The sequence below is a fragment of the Anticarsia gemmatalis genome, chromosome 20 (assembly GCF_050436995.1).
Source record: "Anticarsia gemmatalis isolate Benzon Research Colony breed Stoneville strain chromosome 20, ilAntGemm2 primary, whole genome shotgun sequence".
Classification (NCBI taxonomy): domain Eukaryota; kingdom Metazoa; phylum Arthropoda; class Insecta; order Lepidoptera; family Erebidae; genus Anticarsia; species Anticarsia gemmatalis.
In genome coordinates this window covers 4,873,646-4,898,756 of record NC_134764.1, presented here as the reverse complement: position 1 = coordinate 4,898,756, position 25,111 = coordinate 4,873,646, and the positions used below count along the sequence as shown (strand labels likewise).

The window sequence follows — 25,111 nt, the reverse complement described above, 5'->3', positions numbered from 1 at the left end:
TGAACCCATTACCTTTGAGCGCAATGACAGTTCCATAGTGACTATTATTGACCGTCCAAATAATGTACATTATTGTTATTACATTGCTACGAGCGATAAACATCGAATAAATCGTGGTGAACATTCTACAACTAACTCTTTTTTTTATCAAGCAAAAACAAACTCTACAGAGGATATTGCAATGCGGTGAAGTTCAATGTTGTTATGCGAAAAAATTAATCGTTCCGTCGCTTCCAGAATTTGATGCGCGCGCCTTTAGTGTTCCATGTTTCTAAACATGGCAGGTCGAAGTGGATACGATGATGTTAATCCCAGGTATTTATTACAAAATACTACAATAAACAGTTTTAATTTCGATGTAAAGTGCGTGTTAATAGTTTTTGATTATGATTTCGGTAAATACTGTGAAATTTAGAGATTGAAATCAAAAAAATGTTCATGTTTTTGCTTTCCGATAACATTGAATGAAAATAGGGTTTTTACTTAAGTTTATAATGTCTCCCTAGTTTTTTCGGTATTAATTGGCGCTAGAACATATTTGGGAGCAATAATCGACGCCCAGGAGTGTGTGTTTAATATTTTATAGGTTATGAGTTACCTACGGTTGTGGTGCTCGTTTCAGGGATTATGGTGGCGGCAGAAGAACTGTTGGTGGCCGCCCCCTACCTACCGAGCCTCCATACAAGGCTTACGTCGGAAATTTACCCTCCGGAATAATTCAAGGCGATATAAATAGGATTTTCCCTGTAAGTAACTTATCTACCCTCTCATTGTCTTGGATGAACTATTATGATAATTTTTCAGCATTTCATATCATAGTAATAACATCATATTTATTTGGCTGAGAAACTTTAATACCGTTCTTAATTATTAGACTCAGTCTCATGAGATGTAATGTAATTATTTATTTGGTATATTATCAAGATATCCTGATAGGATATCATTTTATATTGCTATTTTTAAGCCTAACTAATAATTATGAGGGCTGAAGTTCATTCATGGTGATTTTAAATTCACTTCTACTCTTCAGAATAATCTGTTCAAGGAGTAAACTTCGTTCACAGGAGCATAACAAACACATAATTACACTGTTTTTCTTAATCATTGCACATTTTATACAAAATAGTTGAACTGTGCTTATATTTAAGCAATATTTGTTTATTTTGCGCCAACCTGTTGATACATTCAGCTTTATTTTAGAGTTGAGTCAAACATTTATAAAACTGCTGATCTTACTAATTGACAAATAAGCTTCCTCCTTAGAACAGCACTTTAAATTCATTAATCACGACACTTAATGTTTAAAAAAATAATCTAGAGTGCAGTGTGAAATGCATGTTGCGGAATGAGTTACACACTACCCTTTTCATCGAATTTTTCTGCATAACTTTATTATACATCAATGTATTATGCCAGTAGCAATTTAAACATTTTATCTAATTTAAGCCTAGCACCATGGTGGATCAGATAACTAATGACATAATCTGCTTGCTGAGCTACTGTAAACAAATTTCTTATAATGATAGCTATCATATCTCTTTAAGGTCACCATTGAGACTGTAAGAGAAGGTGTATAATATAATCTAGCCAAAATATTCCGTCTATTGCTTGTATAAATTTATAGAAACTATGTTTAGGAATTATCTCTGTCTATTGTAAATTTATGACTGACATTAAAAAAAACATTTGTATGTGTTATCTAAACTCATCTTGATAGCATGCAAATTCCCCAACCTGCACTTCGGCAGGGCGGTGGCTTCACCCCTCCCTAGTTCAGGAGGAGACCCTTGCCCTGCAGTGGGGCAGATACGGGTTAAAAAAAGGGGTCATCTAACCAATTATGTCTTATGAATATATTAATGTATAGTATATTTTGTTTAATTCCAGGACCTAGCAATAAAAAATGTGAGGTTGGTTATGGATAAAGAGACAGACAAGTTCAAAGGATTTTGCTATGTGGAGTTTGAATATCTCGAAGATTTGATAAAAGCAATTGAAATGAATGGCGCTCTTAATGTAGATGGTCAATTTATTAAAATTGATGTTGCTGAAGAGAAAAGAAGTGACAGGTAAGATAAGAATATGAGGGACATTTAGTACATGTAATAGTATAATAAACTAAACTAGATTAAGCTATGAAAGTTCTACCCAGAATTCTTTGTAATGTGAAATCATTGATTTTTTTAACTGATAATAAAATTAGTGATATTCCATATTTGGTATTTAAAAATTTAAAAAGTTTTTACTTATAAAGAAGTATACTTATATGTTTATTATAAAACCCACCATAAGCATGGTAGCAATTATTTTCAATATCTATCTAATATCAAAGTTATAAGGAAATATACTTTTATTTTATTGAAATTGTGATGTGATGATATTGATGTTCTGGGTTATTTGGACTTTTATTTTGAAATAGGTATTGCCAGTAGCAATATAGGCACCTGGCTAGAATGTATTATGGCTGGTTTTATTTTCCCTATTTTTTTTCTTTAACAAATATTTTTTATGATATTCTATTTAGTAATACTAACATTTTGTTATATGTTATTCCCCTAATATCAACTAACTACTAACTTATTGTATTAACTGTAATTGCTTTAAAAAACTTTACATCTGTGCAGAAAAATGTATTCCACCCATTTTAACAAATTATTATAAAACCCTCTCTACTAATTATAAACTATGTGCATTTCATAAAGTTAGTGATGTATCAAGGTCTACTGTTATGTTGACATACTAAATTAAGGTATAAATAGTGGCTTACTGAATAGATTACAATTAATTAAACTCCATTAATGCAATTATACATTGCCAAATGAAAACATGCTTCAATTTAGGTATGATTAAAAATGTGCTCTTACCCTGGTGGGCATGCTACTGGTACGGTTATAGAACCAGCGAGGGGCTTTGAACTGCTGAATTTTACAATTTTGATTGTGATTAAATTAGATGAATACAGTAAAAACAGAAAAGGATAATGTCATCTGACTTTTGGACTGCTTTTAAAACTATTTTACTAATTTTTTCGATATCTTCACTAACATGACTGTGGGTATGTAGTTTTTATTAGCTAACACATTGTCCTCATGGTAGATGAGCTAGATGAAGCTTAATATAATTTGCAGAGGAGGTTTCGACCGCGGACGGCGGGACGGTCGCGATGGCGGCGGTCGTGTGGGTGGCGGCGGTGGCGGCTTCAGACGAGACGGCGGCGGCGGCGGTGGCGGTGGCGGTGGCGGCCGTGGTACGTACGACCACTTCGATGGGCTCGACCGCCGCGCGCCGCGTCATCCCGGTGGAGGGCTCCCACATGGTAACATCATCCCCATTACTAACCCTTGGACCGTTACAGCTTTACTTTTGACGTGAAGGACGTCTGTACCATTGTTGGTCTACAAGTAATTATATTATTATTTTGATTGGTTTGTTGCATTTGAACTTGGCTTTGAATTAATTAAGGCTGTGAGGTCAGTCGATTGTGTGGACTTCACCAAAAAACTAATTTCACAGTTTGTGGGTTATATCAAAAACAGTTATCTCGGGTTTTACATTTCGTTTTCATTCATTCATTTTGTTTGTGTTGTGTGGTGCTTACTTGCAAGAGTAATGATTCGCAATATATTTACACGACGTTCGTCAGTATTAGCTCGACTGAGGTGCTAAGAAGGCCGAAATGAATAGCTACCACGAATGCCTCATTACTCTTGTTTGTATTAATTCTAACAGCTATTCTAATTCTTGGAGCTATAAAACTGTATATGTACTTAAACTTTCTGTGATGGACAAATACGTGTAGTCGTACTAATCTAACCGATTTCACTATTAATGCCTGGATTATTTATGTGATTTTCCTAACCCAAACGGTGTTGCATTTCGTACTTCCTTAATTTGGTGCATAGATCATCGGGAATATAAACGTATCACTAACACACCCACTCATAAATGTGTCATCGTAAATCGTCGGGTGCATTCACTGTCCGGTCGGGACATATAAATCACACGTAGCGCTACGATGAACTCGAAGCGCTCCAAATCTCGCACCGAATAAAAGTTCCTCCGAGATTCGCTCGGCAGCTCACCGACCGTTTTCTCTGTACTCCTTTTGGCTCATCGATTCACACAAACGGTTCTACGATCCGAATCTCACCGGAACTCTTCTTCGACGCGTGCGAATATTTTATACGAAATCCGGTACTCATCGATTCGAAACGTTCGTAGACCGCGAGCGAGGAGGCGGCGGCGGCGGCGGTGGCGCGGGCGGTGAGCGGTGGGGCGGCGACGGCGGCGGCCGGGGCGAGGGCGGCGGCCGCGCGTCGCGGGGCGCGTCGGAGGAGCCGCGCGGGGGCGGCGGCGCGGGCGGCGCGCAGGACTGGGGCCGCATGGGCCGCTCCTCCGCCGCCTCGCAGACGCGCCCGCCGCGCCAGAGGAACTTCGAAGACATGCCGCCCTCGCGTCCAGGTAAACTAGGTACCTCTCGCATGCATTACTATTATTACCTATCTTACCTCGTACCCTTTCCGGGTGAGCGGGGATATGAAACCCCGCCTGTAGCCTTGCGTTTTATTATAATAGTTTTGGCTTTATGAAACCTGTTCGCTCAATGTCGCAGTGAAGTAGTGGAAACATCGCTTCGATCTTTTAGTTGGATCGACTTGACACTTGTTATTTACAATTTTTAATACCGTTTTCCTGCGGCATGGTTTTTAAATATCTTAAAGAAATTCTTTTGCACCCAACTTATTGCATGTAGCGAATATAGAACTTTATTATTGTAGTATTCGATACAAATTTAAATTTAAATACACTAGCAATTAGTGAATGCAATCCCGATCTCGCGGGATCCCGATCTCGCGAGATCCCGTGTATTTTTTCGGGATCAATCCCGAAGCATAATATGACGAGATCCCGTTCGGGATTGTCGGAGAGGGCATTTTCAGCAGCTGGCTACATTGCAATAGACTTTAGATGCCGATTAGAAGCTCGTACTATTGATACACTTTGTATTTTAAGAGGCTACTTTCAAAATGCCATGTGATTACATTTTATTTTTATCTCCTGGAGCTACACCTACTTTTTTGATTATGTTCATGTCATTACGTTGTTAGTAATATTGAAAAATAAAGGCTTTTCTTTCAAATAATAATTTATTGCATTCACCACACTATCACACACATATTACATTAAACAAGCCGTTCGAATTGTATTATTTTTACTAACTAGACGGGATCCCGAAAATCTCGGGATCCCGCGGGATTGATATTTCGGATCGCGAGGGATCTCGAGTGGACGATCTCGAGTCGGGATTGCATTCCCTACTAGCAATGTTTCATTCTAAAAATTATCTTGATAATTATTACTAGAGAAATCTTGATGCTATAGCACTAGTTTACTTGACAGAGAACGATGTGTTTCCAGACACGTCAGGTCGGCCAAAGCTGAAGCTGGAGCCGCGAACTGTGAAGGAGCCGCTGAACGCGTTGGCGTCGACCAGCCAGGCGCACTCGATATTCGGCGGCGCGCGGCCGCGGGAAGAACGGCTCAAGGAGCTGTCGGGCGAGTAGGCCGCGCCTCGTGTCCCCGCGCATCTCACCCCGGTCCCGTGTGTATATGTATCGTCCCGAAGCCCGCTGCCGATCCCTTATGTGTGCCCTGATATTTACAAGCAGTTTCTCATTGTATGCAGTGCAGATAAAATTGTATATGAACTACAAACGTTTTGTTAGGTTATATGAGGTTGTAAATCATTTTTATCGTATATTTTGTTAGCTTTATTATGTGTATCGAAAGATAGCTTCTTATTGTTTTTGCGCGGCCCCGACTCGTTTTCGAGCCGGGGCCGCGCGTCGCTTGATTAATCCGCAGTATTTAAATTGCTAGTACGTATTTGTTTGTCTCTATTTAAGATTTATCCGGGCTTGTGTGTACATACGATATCGGCTCGCATAATAATAATTAATTTTTCGAAATTAGACTTGGAAGAAAAATATTTTTTGTTCCTCCTTTTTGGGTTATATGTGTATTGAATATTGTAATAATTATTTTATTTTTACTATAGCATTGTCACGATGGAGATTCGTAACCGACTCTCTGTTGTATTTGTTTTTTTTTTTCATTTAATAATTATTTAGTTTGTTAGGTCATGAAAATTAATCATTGAATGAGTAATTATGATACATAATTTAAGAGTTGAGATAATATGGTGATGTAATTACGGTGTCATTAATAAAATTAACTTCCACGTACTTGAATTTCTACTTTATTACATATTGTGTAATGGCAAGTAACGTGGCTAAGAAATGAAAAAAAATCGCAAAATTGTAACAGAACATAGAAAAACGAATAAAAAGTGAATTCTTTGTAACCGAGGGTTTGTCTGATATATACCTAGCTAAAAGAATCCTTATCCAGTGTGAAATAGTCTTCAGATCATTGACCCCTAGCACAAATAAGTGCCTACAATGATATTCATAGATAAATTGCAACGCGAGGCATGATAGGTTCAAAAAGCACCCGTTGCAGGGCAAACTGTGTTATGCACTCTTACAAGACAACATACTAAAAATCTACACTGAAGTTTATAAACTGCCCATTCCACTGAGCTCATCTTATAAAACTTAACTTTACTTACTGTGCCACAGCGGAGACTAATATTATCAAAAGTATGTTGATAGTGTCTAATTCAATAGATTTATGTTAGGTAATATTGCTGATACCACACCCTGGATGCAATTATTCATGATGCTATGTCAACAGATATGAAATATCTACACATGTTTTAGTGAGGATAAATACTAGGATTGCAGTTTGGTGGTAGTTCATGTATATTGAATACTAGCTGACCCGCGCAACTTCGTTTGCGTCACATAAGAGAATGCGTCAAAATTTTCCCCGTTTTTGTAACATTTTTCACTGCTACTCTGCTCCTATTGGTCGTAGCGTGATGATATATAGCCTAAAGCCTTCCTCGATAAATGGGCTATCTAACACTGAAAGAATTTTTCAAATCGGACCAGTAGTTCCTGAGATTAGCGCGTTCAAACAAACAAACAAACAAACAAACTCTTCAGCTTTATAATATTAGTATAGATTACCTACATTGCTAACTGGTGCAGATTACTTCAACAAATACCTTTATTGGAATTTCTAAGTTATATATTGAAAATATTTTAGACACAAGGAACTAAAAATGCGACTACACCATCTACAGAATTATCAAAATTAACATCATATGTGGCAATTTACATTGAGATTATAGGATGACTCATAGACAGGAAGTTAAATAAAATTGGTTAGTGATAAGGTTCAAACAATTATATTTAAATATCAAGGTCTTCATCTGGGTCTTCCTCATCCCAATCGTCTACAGCGTCTGGTTCATAGTACACTTTACTTTGTCCATCATGGATTTTACTCATGTACGGTAATTTTAAGTTATACTTCTGAATCTTTTCACTTTGATCTACTTCAATCTTGAATGTAGAGAGATTACTAGGCAAAAGCTTTTCTGGCTCCTCTTCCCTTTTCTCCTCTTTTACAACTGGTGTTAATCTCAAAGTAGAAGTGTCAACATCATATGATATTCTTTCCTCAGTTCTTATTACTTTATTACCTTTCTTCAATGTAACCAATATGTTATGAGAACTTGTTTTGCTATATGATATGATCACATTGACCAAATGATTCAAATGGGTCTGCAATTTAGAATTATGTGAAATACAGTCTTTATGTAGTATCAAGACTAGTCTACTAACGTTTGGATTACTTTGCAATCTTTTTATACATTTGAGACATTCATTCCAACCCAAACTGAGTGCCATTTGATTGACTGAATCTATTATAATGGAACTTTTTACATCTGTGTACTTGTTGAACATTCCGACATTGAATTCATTGTAAAAATTAACATTTGAATGGCTTTTCAAAACATTTCTCCAAAGACTGATAGGTTGTTCAAAACAAAAAAAGTTGATACGAGTTTTTTCATCCTGTAGTAACTCTATGAGTAGTGGTAAGATGTTTTTGTTACCATCGTCTTCCATTAACACAAATGGAGCTGATTTTAACCTGAACAAGGTCATAATTAAATTGGTTTATATATAATCAGATTATACTCAAGATCAGAATACTTGTCACGTTACAGATACACGAACGAAGACAAAGATTATTTTATTACATCAGTGGCCAGTGAGACAGTGAGATCTTGACATTATTACTGTCATCAACGAAAGAACACGTGGGGTGACTGTCAAATGTGACACTCAAGCAACAAGCGAATCGATAAATAAAACTATCTGCCAAATCATCAACGCAATTCATCTTCACCTTTGGAATTCACTGTTTTAAAATATTATTGTCTATATTTGATGAAATAATTAAATCCAAGCCTTTTTGTTCAACTTATGTATTTAAGGTATTTTTTTTCGTTGATTTCATTCACCTAGACACCACTAGTGTTACTAAGAGGTGCTTCACTAAAGATCAATGTCAATGTCAGTGTCAGTTATTTTAATAATTCACTATCGAACTGACAGTTCCCTTCCTAATAATCTTGTTTTGTATTTTTTATTTTTACAATAATTACATATATATTTTACACTTATATAAGACAATAGTTGTTAAGAAGAGCATAATGTTAAGACGTATTCAGCCTAACCTCAAAGAATTAACTCGACACATAGTTTACGTACCAAAACACAAACCTCCAAACACCGAAGATGTTGAGATCCTAAGAGAATTTCTAACTAATCATCGTCAGATTCTTGTCTTGACTGGTGCTGGTATTTCTACAGAATCCGGTTAGTGGCATTACAATTATATAACAGTAGTTTTAAACATCTTTATTTTTAATATTGCATTTGTGCCACAGGAATTCCTGACTACAGATCAGAGGAGGTCGGACTATATGCGCGTAGTAATCATAAACCTATTCAATATCAGGAGTTTGTTAAGTATCCCAGAGTGAGGCAACGATATTGGGCTCGTAATTTCATTGGGTGGCCAAGATTCAGTTCTATTCAACCTAATGCCACACATCATTCTATCAGGGAGTTAGAAAAGGTAAAAGAACTATAGATATTATGTATATTGTGTCTTTTTGGCTAATTATCATGATTCAAGGTTAAAGAAAAGGTACTTATTTCTGCAGTTAGGAAGAGTGACATCAATAGTGACTCAAAATGTGGATCGTCTCCATCACAAAGCAGGTTCTGAAAATGTAATAGAACTCCATGGAACTGGATACATTGTGAAATGTTTGAAATGTCCTTATGAGATAAGTAGAGAGGAGCTGCAGAAGGAATTGTTGAAGAACAATCCTGATATGGAGAGCAACTTCTCCATGATAAGGCCTGATGGTGATGTTGAGTTGTCCAAAGTACGTACTTATTGTTATTTTTTTACCTTATACTTTTCTTACTCTCTGTTACGAATGTGCTACTATGATCTTTGTATTTCTGAAAGTAGGTGATTGGATAAAACAAAAAGGGTGTCTATCCATTTTATCACCGACTCCATAACTATCACTTTTACAAAGTAACCTATTCTTATATGAAGATTCAAGTTAAATTGGTGCATACTACCTTGTGTGAGTAGGAATCATTTTATCACATTATTTTAATATTTTATATATCTGTTTCAGGAACAAGTCGAAAAATTTAAATCACCTTTATGTCCAAAATGTGAAGGACCTCTAAAACCAGACATAGTCTTTTTTGGTGATAATGTTCCTAAGGCAAGAGTGGATCTCATTAGAAATCAAGTATCTTCCAGTGATGCTGTGTTTGTTCTGGGATCCAGTTTGACAGTCTACTCAAGTTACAGGATTATCTTACAAGCAAGAGATGAGAATAAAAAAATAGCTATTTTGAACATAGGGCCTACAAGGGCTGATGACATTGTAGATATCAAAGTGTCAACAAAATGTGGTGACATCTTGCCAGAGTTGTGTAGTTTTCTAACTAAAAATCTCAGTCAATAATTAAGTACCTGATTTTAATATAAAATATAATTGTGATGTTATAGCTACCTCAGATAAGTGTTGTTTGTTTTGTAGTTCAAATGTTATATTTTTAATAAATAAAATATCAGATATCATGGCATTTCATTTTAATTTTAATCATAGTATAAAAGAAGTAGGGATACAAAATTGGTTACATTTTTTAATAAAAATCAATACAAAATCACTATTGTCAGAAATATGAGCACAAGTATGTTGGTAACGAAAAAGTATGAAACATTTTACAGAAAAATAAAACATTCATTCAATTGATTGATTTTGTCATGCCATCCACTTATGAGCATTTATAATTCATAATGCACAACATGAGGTATCTAGTTATCATACATACATTGGTGCAGGGCCATAGGAAGTGTCAGTTCACATTATTGACCTATAAGAATAACCAATAAAATGTAATTTCAGACTGATGACAATTATATAATTTGCAACATTTTTGCACAACAGTATTAATTTAAATCTCTTGAGTAGGTAATAATATAATATGGAAATAACCAAATGTATGAGATCGCCTATGTATTTTTTATGTTAATGGATAATCCTAAATTCTCAAAGCCTTAACAATTCAAGTTGTAAATTGATAGAACATTTAATAATAATTATTGGAATTCCCTATCAATTCTTACTAACATTAATCCACAAAATGCTGAAAAAAGACAACATTTCCTTCTACAAGAAACAAGCACATAAGTTACAATTACATTAATTAGGGTTTTACTTGAACAAGTAGAATTCTGTACAATGTTTATTTGGCGCGGTGCCAAAATTGAGAATTTTAAGGATCGTCTAAAAAAATAAATTAGTCTATTAGCAGTGAATAATTTTCTATAAATTTAAACAATCTACATGTACCCAAGTCTAAAGTTTTAAGTGTCGTGTCAAAAGATGATAATATAAAAACATTGCATATAACTATTTGCATTATTTATCTCTATAATATCATTCTGTATTGATCATTAACAATAGATCACTTTGAATTTCTTTAGCATACATTAGGTACATAAACTATTTATAATCTCTTAACAACTGTATGTAATAGTTACGGCAGTGTTTAAAGACATCACAATTTGAATAAACCTGTTTTAAAGCATAATGCGCGGCAGACAAGCCGTTATTTCAATATACTTAACACGACATGTTTTTATGCATCTGGGATTCATACTAATATATATTTGGTCAGAACACATTAGTTCCAACCTTATAATAACACTCTAGAGAGGGCTATTGTGTACATATTTACCAATTTGCACTCGCCTTATCCTATTCATTGTTCAACACACTCATTGTGCACTTATTATGACTACATTGATTTATTAACTGTCTTCACACAATAATGTTACAACAAAAAGAGACCATGCAAAGACTTAAGTTTAACAGTGAGTTTACATCCAGTGTTACACAGGTTAAGAAAAATTAATAGAAATGCCAGTTATACAAAATTATTATTGGTATCAACATTGTTTAACAAATTGGATTTAATTACATTGGGTCAGGATTACATTATAAATAAATTGATGAAAGATGGTTTCACTTATTACTATGCTCAGTTGAGAAATACAATTTGTACTAGACTATAAATATTATCAAATTATCTTCAGGGAGTTCCAGGATTACATGCCATACTGGTACACTGAATAATACACAGCATATTAGTTTCATAACAAACTGAGGGTGGTGACGCTTTGAATTCACTCCTAATAACCTTGTATAAATGATGACATCATGCATGCAGTAAAAAGTATGTCAGCCTATGTTCACTTATGGCTTAGTCTTGCATCAGCATTGGCCCTGAACGAATATTCAATTAATTGTTTAGCTGATTTATAATCCCGACGTCGGGCAACTCGCGAGGCGTACGAAGAGTCAGCAAATTAAAACACATTGACTTAAAATAACACATTCAACTTACAATTCAACACCAGTCTTAAGATCACAATAAAATCATGTCCACATTGAAATGTTTTGTCACTACGATAACATAATACTAGATGGGTTGCTCGCCGTGTGTCAAGTCTATTGTACGCAACATTATAAGAAGTAGTCCGCCTGCGGTTTCTTCGACGGCACGCCCCGGGACTCCTGCGGCGCCGCCTCGAATATCGTAAACTCACGCTGCAGATTCTCGTTTAGTTCTAGTATTGCGGCGACGTTGCCGCATCTGTGTACACGTGTAAATGAGTAATTAAACAATGTATTTAGTAACAAGTACATCACAATTATAAGTATGGTACAAAAACTGCAATGAGAATAGAAACCTTTTAGGAAGTTTTAAGTTGCTTAAAAAGATGTCTACACTCATCACAGTTTCTACATCATGTTCAAAATAAGTGCCAGTAAAAACATTGTTTAAAAACTTTACTGAGAATGTGTTCACTCAACATTGCCACAATAGTGGCAGCAACAGTTAGTACATAGTATATGACATCTGACCTGTAGCAGTAATTAGGAGCCGACCACACGGTGAGGACAGTCTCATTGAAGTGCCACTTGTATCCTTCCATGACAAGCTGGTGAGCGCGGCAGATCATGTCGATGTCGTTAGACACGTTGAACTGTGCCACGACGTCCGAGCCGAACAAGTAGCCCGCGCCGCGAGGGGATACGCCCCACCCTTGTGTGTCTGGAAACACAATACAAGATTGCTATAATCATTTAACAAGACTGTGCCCCTTGCAACATTGTAATTGCTGCATAGCAACACAACAGTGACACCTTGCAAGTTAAGGAATCAATGTTTATGAGTATGACCTATACAGGAAAAATGTTAAAGGCAATGATGATAATAGTAAAATTTTGGGTGGTATGATTTATTCTTAGGTATTATGGTCAGCATATTAATGAGGACTTTTTGAAGAAGGGTATACCATAAAGATACTATGATGTTCATATTACCTTCAGGGTCACTCCAAAGAAGGTCGCACATGGGTCCGTCGTGGGGTACCTCTTGCTTGCGGTCGATGGTTCGAATCTGGTCGAGTGTTTGTATCGAAGGACTCAGTCCACCGTGCACACAGAATATCCGTCCATCAATGATCGCCGATAGTGACAGATAGTCAAATATTTCTGTGCAGTACCTGTAGAAAACAAATAGTATTATAAACAAAGTATTGAGAAGAAGCACTACTGCAGGCATCAAGCTCAAATTTTAGGAATGACAAAAAGTTGTCCTGAGTGGTAAAGAAATAGTAGAAAAGTAATGTAATCTAGTCTCAGTAACACTTATTTATATAGTAGTTATATAATTTATTTTGGTTATTTTAGAAGAATATACTTGTGAAAGTAGTGCTATCTAAATAAGGGACCAAACAAATCTAGTTTGTTGTTTACCGTACATACTTTTAGTTTTAACACTTACCTCCAAACAGTGATAGAGCCATATTTTCTGAGACATTCATCATAGAACCCATAAACCTGTGTGATCTGTCTTGATTCATGGTTACCTCTAATTAATGTAATGCGGTCTGGATATCTCACCTGGAAATAGCAACACTTTTAGATTTCCTAACAATATATATTAACCAATGTGGATTGTTATTTGAAAGACTGTTTTTTAAGGTTAACTGATAAGTGCAACATAGACATGAGCATTATGATACTGAAATTATAACAACTCTAAGATAATAATTTACTATGACTACGAAAATTATCAGTACCAATAATGATGACTAATATTTTTTGTAATCTCATTCTGTAACTCAAAATGATTATCTATGAGTATAAAAATATAAGAGTGAGAGTGTGAATCATCTGTAAAATCTATTTATTTTTTATATAACTCGTAATAATGTATGGATTCCAATGAAGCAAAAGTTTGCAAGGATTGTAGTAAACAACATTCTTTAAGTTCTACCTACCATTATGAGAAAAAGGTGTGATTCTATGTACCTACACATAATTTGTCATTTGGTTTCAATATTATTCATAAGTAAATATCCATCAACATTACCTTTAGGGCCAGTAACAATAGGAAGGTCTCCACTGAATAAAAGCCTCTGTCTACAAAGTCACCCATGAATAAATAGTTGGTCTCAGGAACATCTCCACCTACTTTAAATAGCTCCTTCAGATCATAGAATTGACCGTGAATGTCTCCACAAACCTGAAAACAACTTTGATTTGAACTTCACTACAGTGGGTAGAAGTAACCTGAATATATCTAGATAACTTCAAGGCTAATTAAAATGTTAGTTCGACGTTCAACAGCGGTCTTTATGGGAGCTAAAGACGCAGGAATACATTATGAAATAACTAGAAAACACACGAAGTTTTCGCTAGCGCGTAAATCAAAAGTTATTGACGTGTATTGTTTGTATACAGTTACAAGCAAGCCACATTTTCGTATTCCGCGAATACTTTAGAAATTAGTAAAATCTATGTTTTAATTACGAATTATACGTTGTATTATAAAATACATTGAAGAATTAAGTTTTATATTACCGTTACAGGTGAATCTACCCGCTGAACATTGCTCTCTTCAACAAGTATTTCGCGGGCCTTGGCACAGAGCGCCTTAACCTCGGCTTCCATTATTATCTCGCATCTTTTAAGCTGTTCGATTTGACGATCTAAATCACTCGTGTCAGACGACATCTTTATAAATGAAACTACCACGCTTTATCTGGAAAATAAAAAAATCATTATTAATAAAAAGCAAAATAGATTACATGACTGAGATTTACATTTGCAGCAATAAAAAATACTAGGCGACTAATATTCTTAAACATCAAAACAACAGCAACAGAATATTACTCACAAATTACTAAATAATAAGTTCTATTGTGGTTATTAACTTCGTGTCAACAGCACAAAATTCTTTTACCAAACAATCACAATGCGTCCGCCATTACAACGTTAAATCCAGAGACTATAGAAGGCCTGGTTATCTAAGCCATAGACATATTTAGTTTTTTCTTTATCATAATGGGTGTAGTGGTGTCCCACTGGTTTTTTTAGTAAGTTCCTGACTCAACGTGTAGACAGCCTTATTTTATATATTCTGTGGACAGTGTCTATGAGTCTCTCATCTCATTCATTCATTTCGTTCATTGTTGTTTGTTGTATTTATTGATTTAGCGACAGTTGTTTTTTTTCGTAAAGTGAAAAATTGTGTTGTTTTGTGTGTTTACCGTGATTCAAGACTTTTAATATGGGCAATATCCACACCGTCGGCCCGAATGAGGCGCTAATTGTTTCAGGTAAATAGTTGTAACAGTAATTATTTCTCAACATAGTGATGTTCATCATGTTTTTCTAAATTTACAAAAGATATTTTGTAAATACGCAGTATTTCGCATTAATTACCGTGAATAATTGCACAACGCACGTTTATTTGTCATTATTATGACTTATTGTCTTACTGATAACACAATAACCTTATCTCAAATTGATAATGTGTAATTTCGTTTACATTGCTTTACATTTAAATAATATCTCTTAATAAGTACGTATGCACTTGAGTACCACTCGTTCACGATGCCTTTAGGTTACTTAGTCCTTTACAATTAAAATTAATTTGGTATGATTAAGTCCACGCCCCGTATTACTTCATATCGTCCGAGTCACAAGACATACATAATACCTCGGTTTGTATAGCAGCGCTCGCGCATATTTTTAGCAGATTTCAATCGATATCGTTCCCTGGTCTGATTCTGTTTACTATCGCCCGAGTGTGTATAAAAATGTTTTAATTTATGGCATTTTTATACGTTTTCAAGAGGCGGTCGCTCATCCATTCATTCAGTAATCAAGTATCTACGTACCTAACATATTATTATACATGAACCAAGGTCGATGGTTAAATTGCGGTGGCATACCTATGTAAAATCGTCTTCGATTCATATTCGTACCTATAACAAATTACGAAAGCAATTAGAACATCGTTGTTGATATGAATGCGCTATTAGACTAATAAAAAACGATTCATTTACTGTCTACACTTCTATGACGACTTTATATTTTACTTATATTCACCACAAAACGGTGCTCGTCATCCATATCTAATGATTCACAGTACTAAATGAAAATGACTCTTTGGTTAGGCCGGGCCTCATTCGCTCCTGGCCCATATAACGTTTGTATAAATAGCGCTATGAGATACTCTTGAATGAAATAGCTGTCCTCAGAATAAGTACTGAAGTGGGATAGGCAAATAGCACGAATAAATTATCGTTATTGCGGATGAATACAATAAACGCGCTATTATCTATGCATCGAGACACTCGTCATAGTGTATTGTAGTACGTAGGTGCTTTACAGGGATTTTCCCGCTTTCTTTAACCGTATTCTGACATAGTCAACTTGTAATTACAACCTTATATTTTTGAAGGACATTGCTGGTTAGATCCGTGTCTGTATAATAAATGATACAACTTTTATTAATCTTGTTCATTCGATTCGAAATAAAATCTTTTTATTTTATGTGTGGAAGTTAGTTTGCCTAAGGAATTTCTCATAGATTTTTCCTGTTTGGTGCATAGTATAAGTTGGAATGTACCTGTTTCCTCTTTCAATAAGATTAGGTTTATTATCCTCATTCGTTACGGTGCTCTATCAGTATTCATTAAAAAAAAAGCCATTATATAAGGAAAATTTGCATATCTGCGTGGCATATTTGTGAGATTTTATATTTATTCACGTGATAGCATTCTGCCACGTGATAACATCTGCCTTCCAAAAATAGTGGCGACAAAGCGAATAAACTAATGACTAAAAATGCAGTTGCAAACTCATTTATGCACGTTAGAGAAGCGAAACAAGATTTTGTCATAAGTAATAAAATGGAAACCAGCTTTAGATAGTTGTTGTAGAATTATTAAATACACGTAACGTGAAATATAGAAAAAAAGTATACCTAAATCATGATTTTTTTATTTACTTACAGCCTAATATAAATATTTACAAAATCTAATTAGATATTAAAGGAATTAGGTAATCTTATCTTATAAATAGTAACACGATAATCATAGTGTACTACTAGGCGTTATTCGACACTGAACATGTTTAGTACGCGTTTTATCGACTCAGTACAATCTCCAATCTCTCTTGATCATATCGGCGGCCTTTTCTCCAATCATGATAGCTGGCGCATTGGTATGTGCAACGATCGTTCTCGGTATAATACTACTGTCGACCACACGCAAGTTGTTTACACCGTACACTCTTAGTTCTGGGTCTACTACGGCGTCAGGGTCTGAAGGTGGGCCCATCTTACACGTCGCTATTTGATGATGAAGCGTCGCGGTCACCGTCCTCACAGCACACTCCCAGTAACCGTCACTGTTGAACTTATGCTGGCTACAGTTCGGGAATTTCTTCGTATATAACTTAGCTCCATACTTCTTGAAAGGAGCAGTGTCCACTAGTTTAATGATGTATCGGATAGCAGCTATCATTGTATCCACGTCTTGCCTATGAGTCAAATAGTTCCCATTAAGGCTCGGCTGTTGGTACGGGTCCGTAGATTTCAACTTTAAGAATCCTTTCGATTTTGGATGGAGCAGCATGAAAAGAACAGTGAAAGATTCCACGTTTTCGATCGGTTGGTATACGTCTTTATACAGCCAGTCGGCGAGGCGTATTCCTCTGGCCACAATCTTTCCCTCATCGGAAGCCAAAGATGCACATGATCCTAACAGTTCTATATCAGGATAGTCACCAATTTCATTAGATATATTAGTTTTAATGTACCCAATTGTTTCCACGCCGGCTAACGATGACATGGGCCCATCTCCGTAATGGTCATACTGGACTACGTTACTTAAAGTAGCTATATTCTTTTCTACTAGTGTGATTCTTGACGTGTTCAAAGTAAATGCTAAAGCAGGAAACGAGATATGATCGTATAAAGATTCCCCTACTTTCAAATCTTTTACCACAGGAATACCGAAAGATTGTAGGTGTCTTTTAGGTCCTACACCAGAGAGCATGAGTAAATGTGGTGATTCAATAGGGCCTGCTGATAATATCACTTCTTTGTTAGCTCTTATCTGGTACACTCTTCCATTCTTATGAAATTCAACACCAATAGCTGTTTTAAGAATAGGATCAATAATTACTTTGGTGGCTCTACTAGTGGTTAATATGTGTAGATTTTTGCGTTTCTTATTATTGTGTAGGAATGCTTTCGCAGAGCTGGCACGCTGCCCGCGAGTCATAGTGGCTTGGATGTAACTAAAGCCGAACGCATCAGGACTGTTGTAGTCAACTCGGCGATGCCCGAACAGTTTTGCTGCGTCCAAAAATGCTTTTGAGAGCTTCGATCTGGAATGAGTAAATTTACTGTTTTAATATCAAGGGTAAACTCATAAAATAAGCCATCACAGTGTTCATTAGTCGACCAAGAATGTAGTCTACGTTTGAAGTTCATTTGCCGGTCATGACACAACAAAAGCAATTTTCCTTATGTAGGGTTTTCACGGGTGAGTAAAGCCGCACGTCTTTTACCGTGTGGTGAAAATCGACCGTCTTTATGTCAATTCGGGATGGCCGCAAGCAACTAAATGAGTGAAGTGATGATGAAGTAATTTGTCAATCAACTAGCCGCACAGCGGAAATCGATCGGTGTAAATCCGTCATTATACTCTAAAGTGACTTATGTATTACTATTGGTTGCCTTTACAAGTTTTGTCTAAATTGGTAGTACATATTGTATCCGACAATACATAATAATAGCACACGTAATTTAAATAAGTTGTAAGATACCTGAACGGAACATCTTCAACATTTAATTCACCGTCCCTTCCGTGCCAGGGTGAATTCTTCAGCCCCTTGAGAGTAGCTCGTTCAGATTTCATATAATACGGAATGACGTCGTTGTAAGACCTGAAATATTGAATAGGTACAGTCAGTTCCATTGCAGAACGGTAGTCTTTTTATCCATTGAACTTTGTATATCGATAAATTCGATGTGGATAAATAAAATCAACGTTGTTCTCTGACATGTGTACAGTTTCCAAATATGTTTTGTGTATCGTTAAAATAATAATAAATATTTGTTTTTCTTGCAGGTAAGTTCCATCTTTTTCCATCACATTTCTGCAACTGGTAAGGATCCTAAATTGACACTAATATTGTTTCTAGGCTCACCATCCATAGTTGCCGGCGGCCGCTATCCCGTCCCAATCCTGCTGGAGTCCTCGCGTGTAGATCATGTAGTTCACCACGCTTGACCCTCCCACCGCTTTCCCTCTGGGCCAGAAACACCTTCCATCCACCATTCCTGAAACCATTCAACATTCCACCAGTTACATTTTTGCACTAACAAGAAGAAGACTAGGTTTTACTTATAACCATTAACAATTTGTGTATAATAATATTATTTAATGTCTCTAATGACGATACGTGACGTACAATTATTCGTATTGTTGTAAGGTATACTAAACCTGTGTTTAAGTTTTAAGTTATTTAATTGCAATGTAGACCAAAATTAGTCTTTGATTTGGTTGTTTTGGATTTGACCGATCCCATTGCAAAAATATAATACCTGAATCCAATAAAAAATGTAAGTATCGATCAAGGTCGTTGAACGACTTATACAAAATATAAAAAGGATGACATTCTGCCATGTGTTATGTTATTTATTTTATTAGTTACATTACTGGGTTTAAAAAAACAACATATTATAATCAGTTTATAATCTAAGTTTCAACTCAAATTGTTAACATTTCTATAGACTATGAAGTGTTAAAAAAATTGAGTGACCTCCAAATCAAATGGGAGTCGTAAACCAAACAAAGTTTGACGAATCTGATCATAAAATAATGTAAGTGTCCACTCTCCCATAAAATCCAGAATAACGATCTTCGTAGACAAATAAAATGTAGATGTGGTTTATTTTAAGATCACCAAGTCTTCAGACTGCTTCATACAATAAATAACACATATAACGATGTTATTCACTTGCAAATGCATAATCTTGATCTACATCCAGAGCCCATTCTGTCCATCACGAAGTTTTATTGCCACTAGGCATTTTATCATTGCGTTCTGGGATATGCGCTTACGTTTTTATGAGGGAAATAAACTGGTACTGGAGTGCTATTTAAAAACATGTCGCGCAAGTGCGACTGCATTTCAAACGACTGATGACAATCGTTATTGTATGAGCTCTTATAGAGAGTAGATCCTAAAAATACATAGTTTATTGCAGGTATATGAAGCCTATTTTGTCGGTGGTGTATGAAACACATCCACGCTTCACCGTTAACAATGATTAGTCCCATAAGGGACTAGTCTATTGTTATTTACCAAACTTCGAACTACCATAGGAAAAATCTATTATAAATTTAAAAAATACCAATAGTCCCTTGCCAGTCTCGGGAATCCTACCCAAATTAGATCCTATTCTTGTTATTAATTCAGAATATTATTCTGAGATGTATAAAAATCTCTTTTTCAAGACGAGATTACATCTGGGATCTTGGTTCATCGGATTACAAAACAAATCATGTCCAAGCTAACAGTTAAAGCTTATAATTGAATATATGATTTGTTTAATAAGAACTTAGAACATACCCGTGCACACTCCTGGCTGATGTTCCATAGTATAAGGCCATACATAATCAGTTTGTTGTAACAACGGTGCCAGTATCGGTACATCAGTGACAAGGGATTCTCCCACTCCTGCCTCCAGGAGGAGTACTGATGCCTTTCGACCTTCACTCAGGCGAGCAGCTAGGACACTGCCGGCTGACCCTGCGCCTACAATTATAAAGTCGTACTCGGCCAGAGGTCCTTTGAAACCTGTAATTAAGATGCGTGCATAGTTATTTGAAATATTTTGTTGATATTGACTATCGAGTCATTGATTATAAGATTGTTTACTTGTTTAGCTAATCCCAAGTTTAGTCGTAATAGATAGTGTATAAAACTTTACCGTTACTGAGTGAGTGACTGACTGACTGATTGACTCACTCATTGATGGACAAGGCACAGCCGAAACTACTGAGCGTAGAATGTTTTTTGATATGAAGATTCTTTAGGAAATGTAGAGAAGCACTAAGAGTTTTGAAAATTTCCCCCCGTAAGAGTTGAAATTCCACGCGGGCAAAGCTGCGGTCAGAAAGCTAGTTTATAATATATCTATATGCTGTAAAAGATTTCTGTTGTCGGCCAAAAGCAGAACACCTATGATTTATGTTGGCGATGGCACTACACGGCGATACTCTACTAAAAAATAAAAAATAAATGTTCCGGATATTTGAGTGTGAGGTCGTTAGTTTTAGGCTGTTTTACAAACAACGACATTAAGTTTAAATTTATTATGATACATTTAGTTACGGCCATGTAACTTATTTTACAAAAACAGAACTAATTTGTGAATTGTGAATGTTACATTTTGATATACCTATTTGTTTTTTGTAAAGAAAATCAAAATGAACCGGCTCAAAATTTATGTTAATTTATTTCCTGTCGTGATTTTGGCTTTAGCCTTCACATACACGTTTTTCGATTTGAGTTCGAATAAGTGTCATTAACTGCTATCAATTTTGGACAAAATCGTACAGATTAGTTTCCTTGTGTTAAATATCCACGAAGCTATAAACTTATAACCTTGCATTCTGCAACTTTTATAGCCAAATAATAATAGTCAGGATTAATACAACAGAATTCCTTATATCTCCTCAATTAATTACAGATACTACCATATAAGTTTAAAGATAAACTTATAGTATAAAATACAAATAAAGATAGAAAAATAGATAAACCAATGCGACAAACATTCTTATTCTTTTTATGGCAGTAGATTCTTTATAGATTACAAAGATCACAATAATTTTATAAGTGCAATGCAACAAAGGAATTCTGCAAACTTTTTGCCAATCTAATTTGCACTCTATTTTAACACGACTAAAGTTTAAAATGCAACAATTAACAAGTCGTTACGATTTCGTTGCAACTTGCAATGAACTAAAGCCTTACACGATGCGGTTTTGTTATGCAAGTTGGCTGTATAATAGTTTGTCAGTGTCAGGTTCATTGCAACTTTAGAAATAAGTTCAAGTTCAATGTTTCAACGTGGTTTTTATTTACGTAAAGCGACTATATCTTTTCTAGATTACGATATGATAACACACAACAATAGAGTTATCAACGAAAATATTTTTAGTAGATAAACTTGTAAATTACATAGATATATCGGCAGATGCGGTAATATATTGATAAATAAAAAAATCTTTGTATGCATCTCTTTGTTGCAGTTTTAAATACAACTAAGTTCAATTAATTCATTTACTTAAAAAAATATCATTATCTTTGCTGTATAATGTCGTGAATGTAGCCTACCAAGTTCAACATTATATTTTTTATTTCATTTACAGTACATTATATTTTATGTTATTTATATAAATGCAAATATAAAGTGATTGTAAGTTACTTAATTTTAAAAACATATTCACTTACCTTTAGGCAACTCATATTTGTCTCTCAAGAAAGACAAAAAATCGGGTTCATCAGGTCTTAAAGGTAGCATTTTACTACTCAACATTGCATCTAATATTCTACTTTTTGGTGGAGAGTCTGTAAGTCTCTTCCCTCGGGAGCTATATTCACCGCAATAGCCACTACACGCACTTGGTTGAGCATAATGCTCGTTGTCTATGTCCACCGTAGCCTCATCAACATAATCACTTAAACTAACACTTCCCAAAAAAGTCAAAAATATAATTAAAAATATTTTATTCTTCATATTTTCTAGGGTGCGTAAACTGTTCTTGGCCGTGATCAATTTTATTCTGAGCTGTTTGTGTAGCTTAGGTGTTTGTGTGAACCGGTCTGACCGTTACAGTGATTAAAGTGTTTTTTTTTAATATCAGGGATTCAGAAATGGGAAGTTGATGTGCAATTTTTTTTTATATCCGCATTGTAAATGACGTTTTGAAATTTGATGCCTACTACTAATATTTTAACTAATGTGCTGTTGTTCTTCATCAACTGGGTTGATTTTTCAGTGTCTTACGAAACGCTTATGTGTCTTCTCAGAGGCGATTTTTAAAAATAATTTAATAGAAAAACAAGTAAAATATAATTTTATTTGTAATTTACTACTCATCTGCGATCAGCAAACAACAAACAAGATTGTTAAGGAACCGGTATCTCTCAAGCTTGACTTAATTTTTAATACAAGAAAGGGTAAAGACCTTAAACCCTACTTAATAGCTAATTATCTGTAGTAAAAAATCTTGTAAAAGATTCATAAAGTACATTTATGTTGTTGTATGGTGGTACAACCCGCTCTTGGTCAACCTGATAGCCTCAGTGCTCATCTCCTCCCTCATTCCGGCAGGACACTCTTGCCCAGCGATGGGACATTAATGGGCTACATTTATGTATCTACTTTATTATATAACAATTAAATATTAAAATTCTGTAGCGATATAGTTTACAACTTAATTTGTACTTACGCATTTTTTATATCATTTATTTGAAGGTTGTATAGTAGAAAAAAATACTTCCGTAATTATCGTTTCTAATAACAAAATTAATGTTATTTAATCGTAGTTGTAACATGTTTTGTAGCACGTGTATTATTTGCCAGGTATGTGTCAAAGAGTCTGTTGACCTCTGCTAAAGTTGATCACGGCACTAAATTACTACTTGATGAGAGATGCGAACTTTAATAACAATGAACTCAGCACTGTCTGCTTTAATAATTGGGGTTCAGTCATTTACAAATTCAAGGTATTAAGATTCAGAAAATAACATAATCTACATAGTACCAAGTTTTTTGTCGTATTATGTATCTGGGCACTAACAACCTGTGTCTTCAAAATGACCTCAGCTTTTCATTTTGGATTTATTATTTTCTTATAAGAGAGGCAGTCTTTGATCACTAATTCTGACTTTTTATCTATCTTAATGTACATTCAATCGCTTTGGGTTAGAAAAATAATAAATTATGGACTACTTTGCAAACAAGGCAATAAGGTTTCTCGAGCAGAAGAAGGTACGGAGACAAGTAGCAAAATTGGCAATTGAAGTTTTGCAAAGAATGTTGAGAAGGAAAAAATATGAAAGACTACCAAATAATTTAATATAGGGAGAAAGATGATATTGTGTATTTTTAATCAGTCCATCAGCAACTGTAACATTGATATGACTTCTATTTTGTTTTACGGAACGCCAATGAAGAAGGCAATGCGTTAATGTCCATCCTATTTTTTTCCGGAACTTTAAAGTGGCAAAACAAGAAGTGTTTTCTTTGAGTTGGCTTTATTATATACTCGTAGTTACTGTTATAAACTTGATATCTATGTAACGGTTGAATTCTATTTGATTTACTGTTATCTATTACATATTATATGATACTGTTACGGGTACCGTGGATTAATTTATAAAAGGTCGCCAAATTGTGTTAGTAGCCGTTTTGTTTGCTATTCGCATTCCGTTTCACATTCTGTTATAACATATGGTATACTATAATAGGAGAAGTTTGTACACAAGGGCTCTTATGTATTGTTATGTTGCATTTAACTTCAAAATTGGTCTCAAACGGGCACATAAAATGAGCGATGCTCTCATTTTAATGTGTTGAATTACTTCACTTGATTGTATATAAACGATTTCCATAAAAACTAAGTTGGATAGTTTTAAAATATTATTATAAATCAACCCTGGAAGTCAAGTATTTGTGTGATGATACGCGATGTGGCAGCACCGTAGCATCATGTTTAATCTACGCAAAGGTCAAATATTTTTTGGCAGCTGCATAACACTTGAAGCGCTCTCTGGTGTGAAAAAAACAAAAATCGAACTCATCACTATTTACATATTTTACTGCAACCAAAATGTTTTTCACAAGCTTCTATGTAAATTCGTTAGATGGCGTTAGTTGACTATAGTTATGAATACTTATGAACAAGATATAAATAAATAACTTTTTTTTAAACTTTTTTTTAAATGAGTGAGAAAATACATTATTATTTTCATCTGTAAAATCAAGAGTGGCGAGCCACAAACCTTATTATTATATTATATTTGTACCTGCTGCTATATAATTAATAGCCAATAGGCCCAATAGTCGTTAGGATCCCAAAGTAAGGACGCGGAGTATCCAATTGGAGGTACCGCGTCCTGGCCACTTTATGGTGACTGTTG

At 35.2% G+C, this 25,111-nt stretch overlaps 6 protein-coding genes across 10 annotated transcripts in view; 3 read left to right on the top strand and 3 right to left on the bottom strand.

Annotated features, from left to right (window-relative positions):
• The first annotated feature begins 187 nt into the window (after positions 1 to 187).
• LOC142981942 (eukaryotic translation initiation factor 4H-like) lies at positions 188 to 6,364 on the top strand. Of its 5 annotated transcripts, none has more exons than XM_076128113.1 (6): positions 188 to 315; positions 623 to 746; positions 1,888 to 2,069; positions 3,129 to 3,316; positions 4,222 to 4,461; positions 5,401 to 6,364. In XM_076128113.1, exons 1-6 carry the CDS (start codon positions 266 to 268, stop codon positions 5,562 to 5,564), a joined length of 948 nt encoding a protein of 315 aa, XP_075984228.1. In that variant the 5' UTR covers positions 188 to 265; the 3' UTR covers positions 5,565 to 6,364. The 5 variants fall into 5 exon arrangements, with proteins under 5 accessions (XP_075984228.1, XP_075984227.1, XP_075984232.1 ...); XM_076128112.1 differs by having other exon boundaries at positions 4,222 to 4,470; XM_076128117.1 differs by having other exon boundaries at positions 191 to 315; positions 3,129 to 3,247; positions 4,222 to 4,470.
• A 935-nt stretch (positions 6,365 to 7,299) lies between these two features.
• Elp5 (Elongator complex protein 5) lies at positions 7,300 to 8,267 on the bottom strand. Its single transcript, XM_076127528.1, has one exon. The coding sequence runs from the start codon at positions 8,079 to 8,081 to the stop codon at positions 7,320 to 7,322; it is 762 nt and encodes a 253-aa protein (XP_075983643.1). The 5' UTR covers positions 8,082 to 8,267; the 3' UTR covers positions 7,300 to 7,319.
• Positions 8,268 to 8,498: 231 nt separating this feature from the next.
• Sirt4 (Sirtuin 4) lies at positions 8,499 to 10,097 on the top strand. Its single transcript, XM_076127381.1, has 4 exons — positions 8,499 to 8,798; positions 8,870 to 9,060; positions 9,149 to 9,376; positions 9,641 to 10,097. Exons 1-4 carry the CDS (start codon positions 8,633 to 8,635, stop codon positions 9,977 to 9,979), a joined length of 924 nt encoding a protein of 307 aa, XP_075983496.1. The 5' UTR covers positions 8,499 to 8,632; the 3' UTR covers positions 9,980 to 10,097.
• Pp4-19C (protein phosphatase 19C) lies at positions 10,093 to 14,891 on the bottom strand. The gene is made up of 7 exons (XM_076127380.1): positions 14,772 to 14,891; positions 14,456 to 14,636; positions 13,965 to 14,117; positions 13,374 to 13,492; positions 12,911 to 13,092; positions 12,449 to 12,638; positions 10,093 to 12,176 (listed from the first exon to the last, which is right to left on the bottom strand). Exons 2-7 carry the CDS (start codon positions 14,606 to 14,608, stop codon positions 12,047 to 12,049), a joined length of 927 nt encoding a protein of 308 aa, XP_075983495.1. The 5' UTR covers positions 14,609 to 14,636; positions 14,772 to 14,891; the 3' UTR covers positions 10,093 to 12,046.
• A 164-nt stretch (positions 14,892 to 15,055) lies between these two features.
• The window catches only part of Flo2 (flotillin-2), a 268,758-nt gene continuing 258,702 nt past the window's right edge, over positions 15,056 to 25,111 (top strand). Inside the window, exon 1 of the mRNA XM_076127312.1 lies at positions 15,056 to 15,213. Within this exon, the coding sequence (XP_075983427.1) occupies positions 15,165 to 15,213 (49 nt within the window). The 5' untranslated portion in view covers positions 15,056 to 15,164. The remainder of the gene's footprint in view (positions 15,214 to 25,111) is intronic.
• LOC142981409 (glucose dehydrogenase [FAD, quinone]-like) lies at positions 16,902 to 22,990 on the bottom strand. Its single transcript, XM_076127310.1, has 5 exons — positions 22,418 to 22,990; positions 20,531 to 20,758; positions 19,103 to 19,235; positions 18,719 to 18,838; positions 16,902 to 18,277 (listed from the first exon to the last, which is right to left on the bottom strand). Exons 1-5 carry the CDS (start codon positions 22,701 to 22,703, stop codon positions 17,038 to 17,040), a joined length of 2,007 nt encoding a protein of 668 aa, XP_075983425.1. The 5' UTR covers positions 22,704 to 22,990; the 3' UTR covers positions 16,902 to 17,037.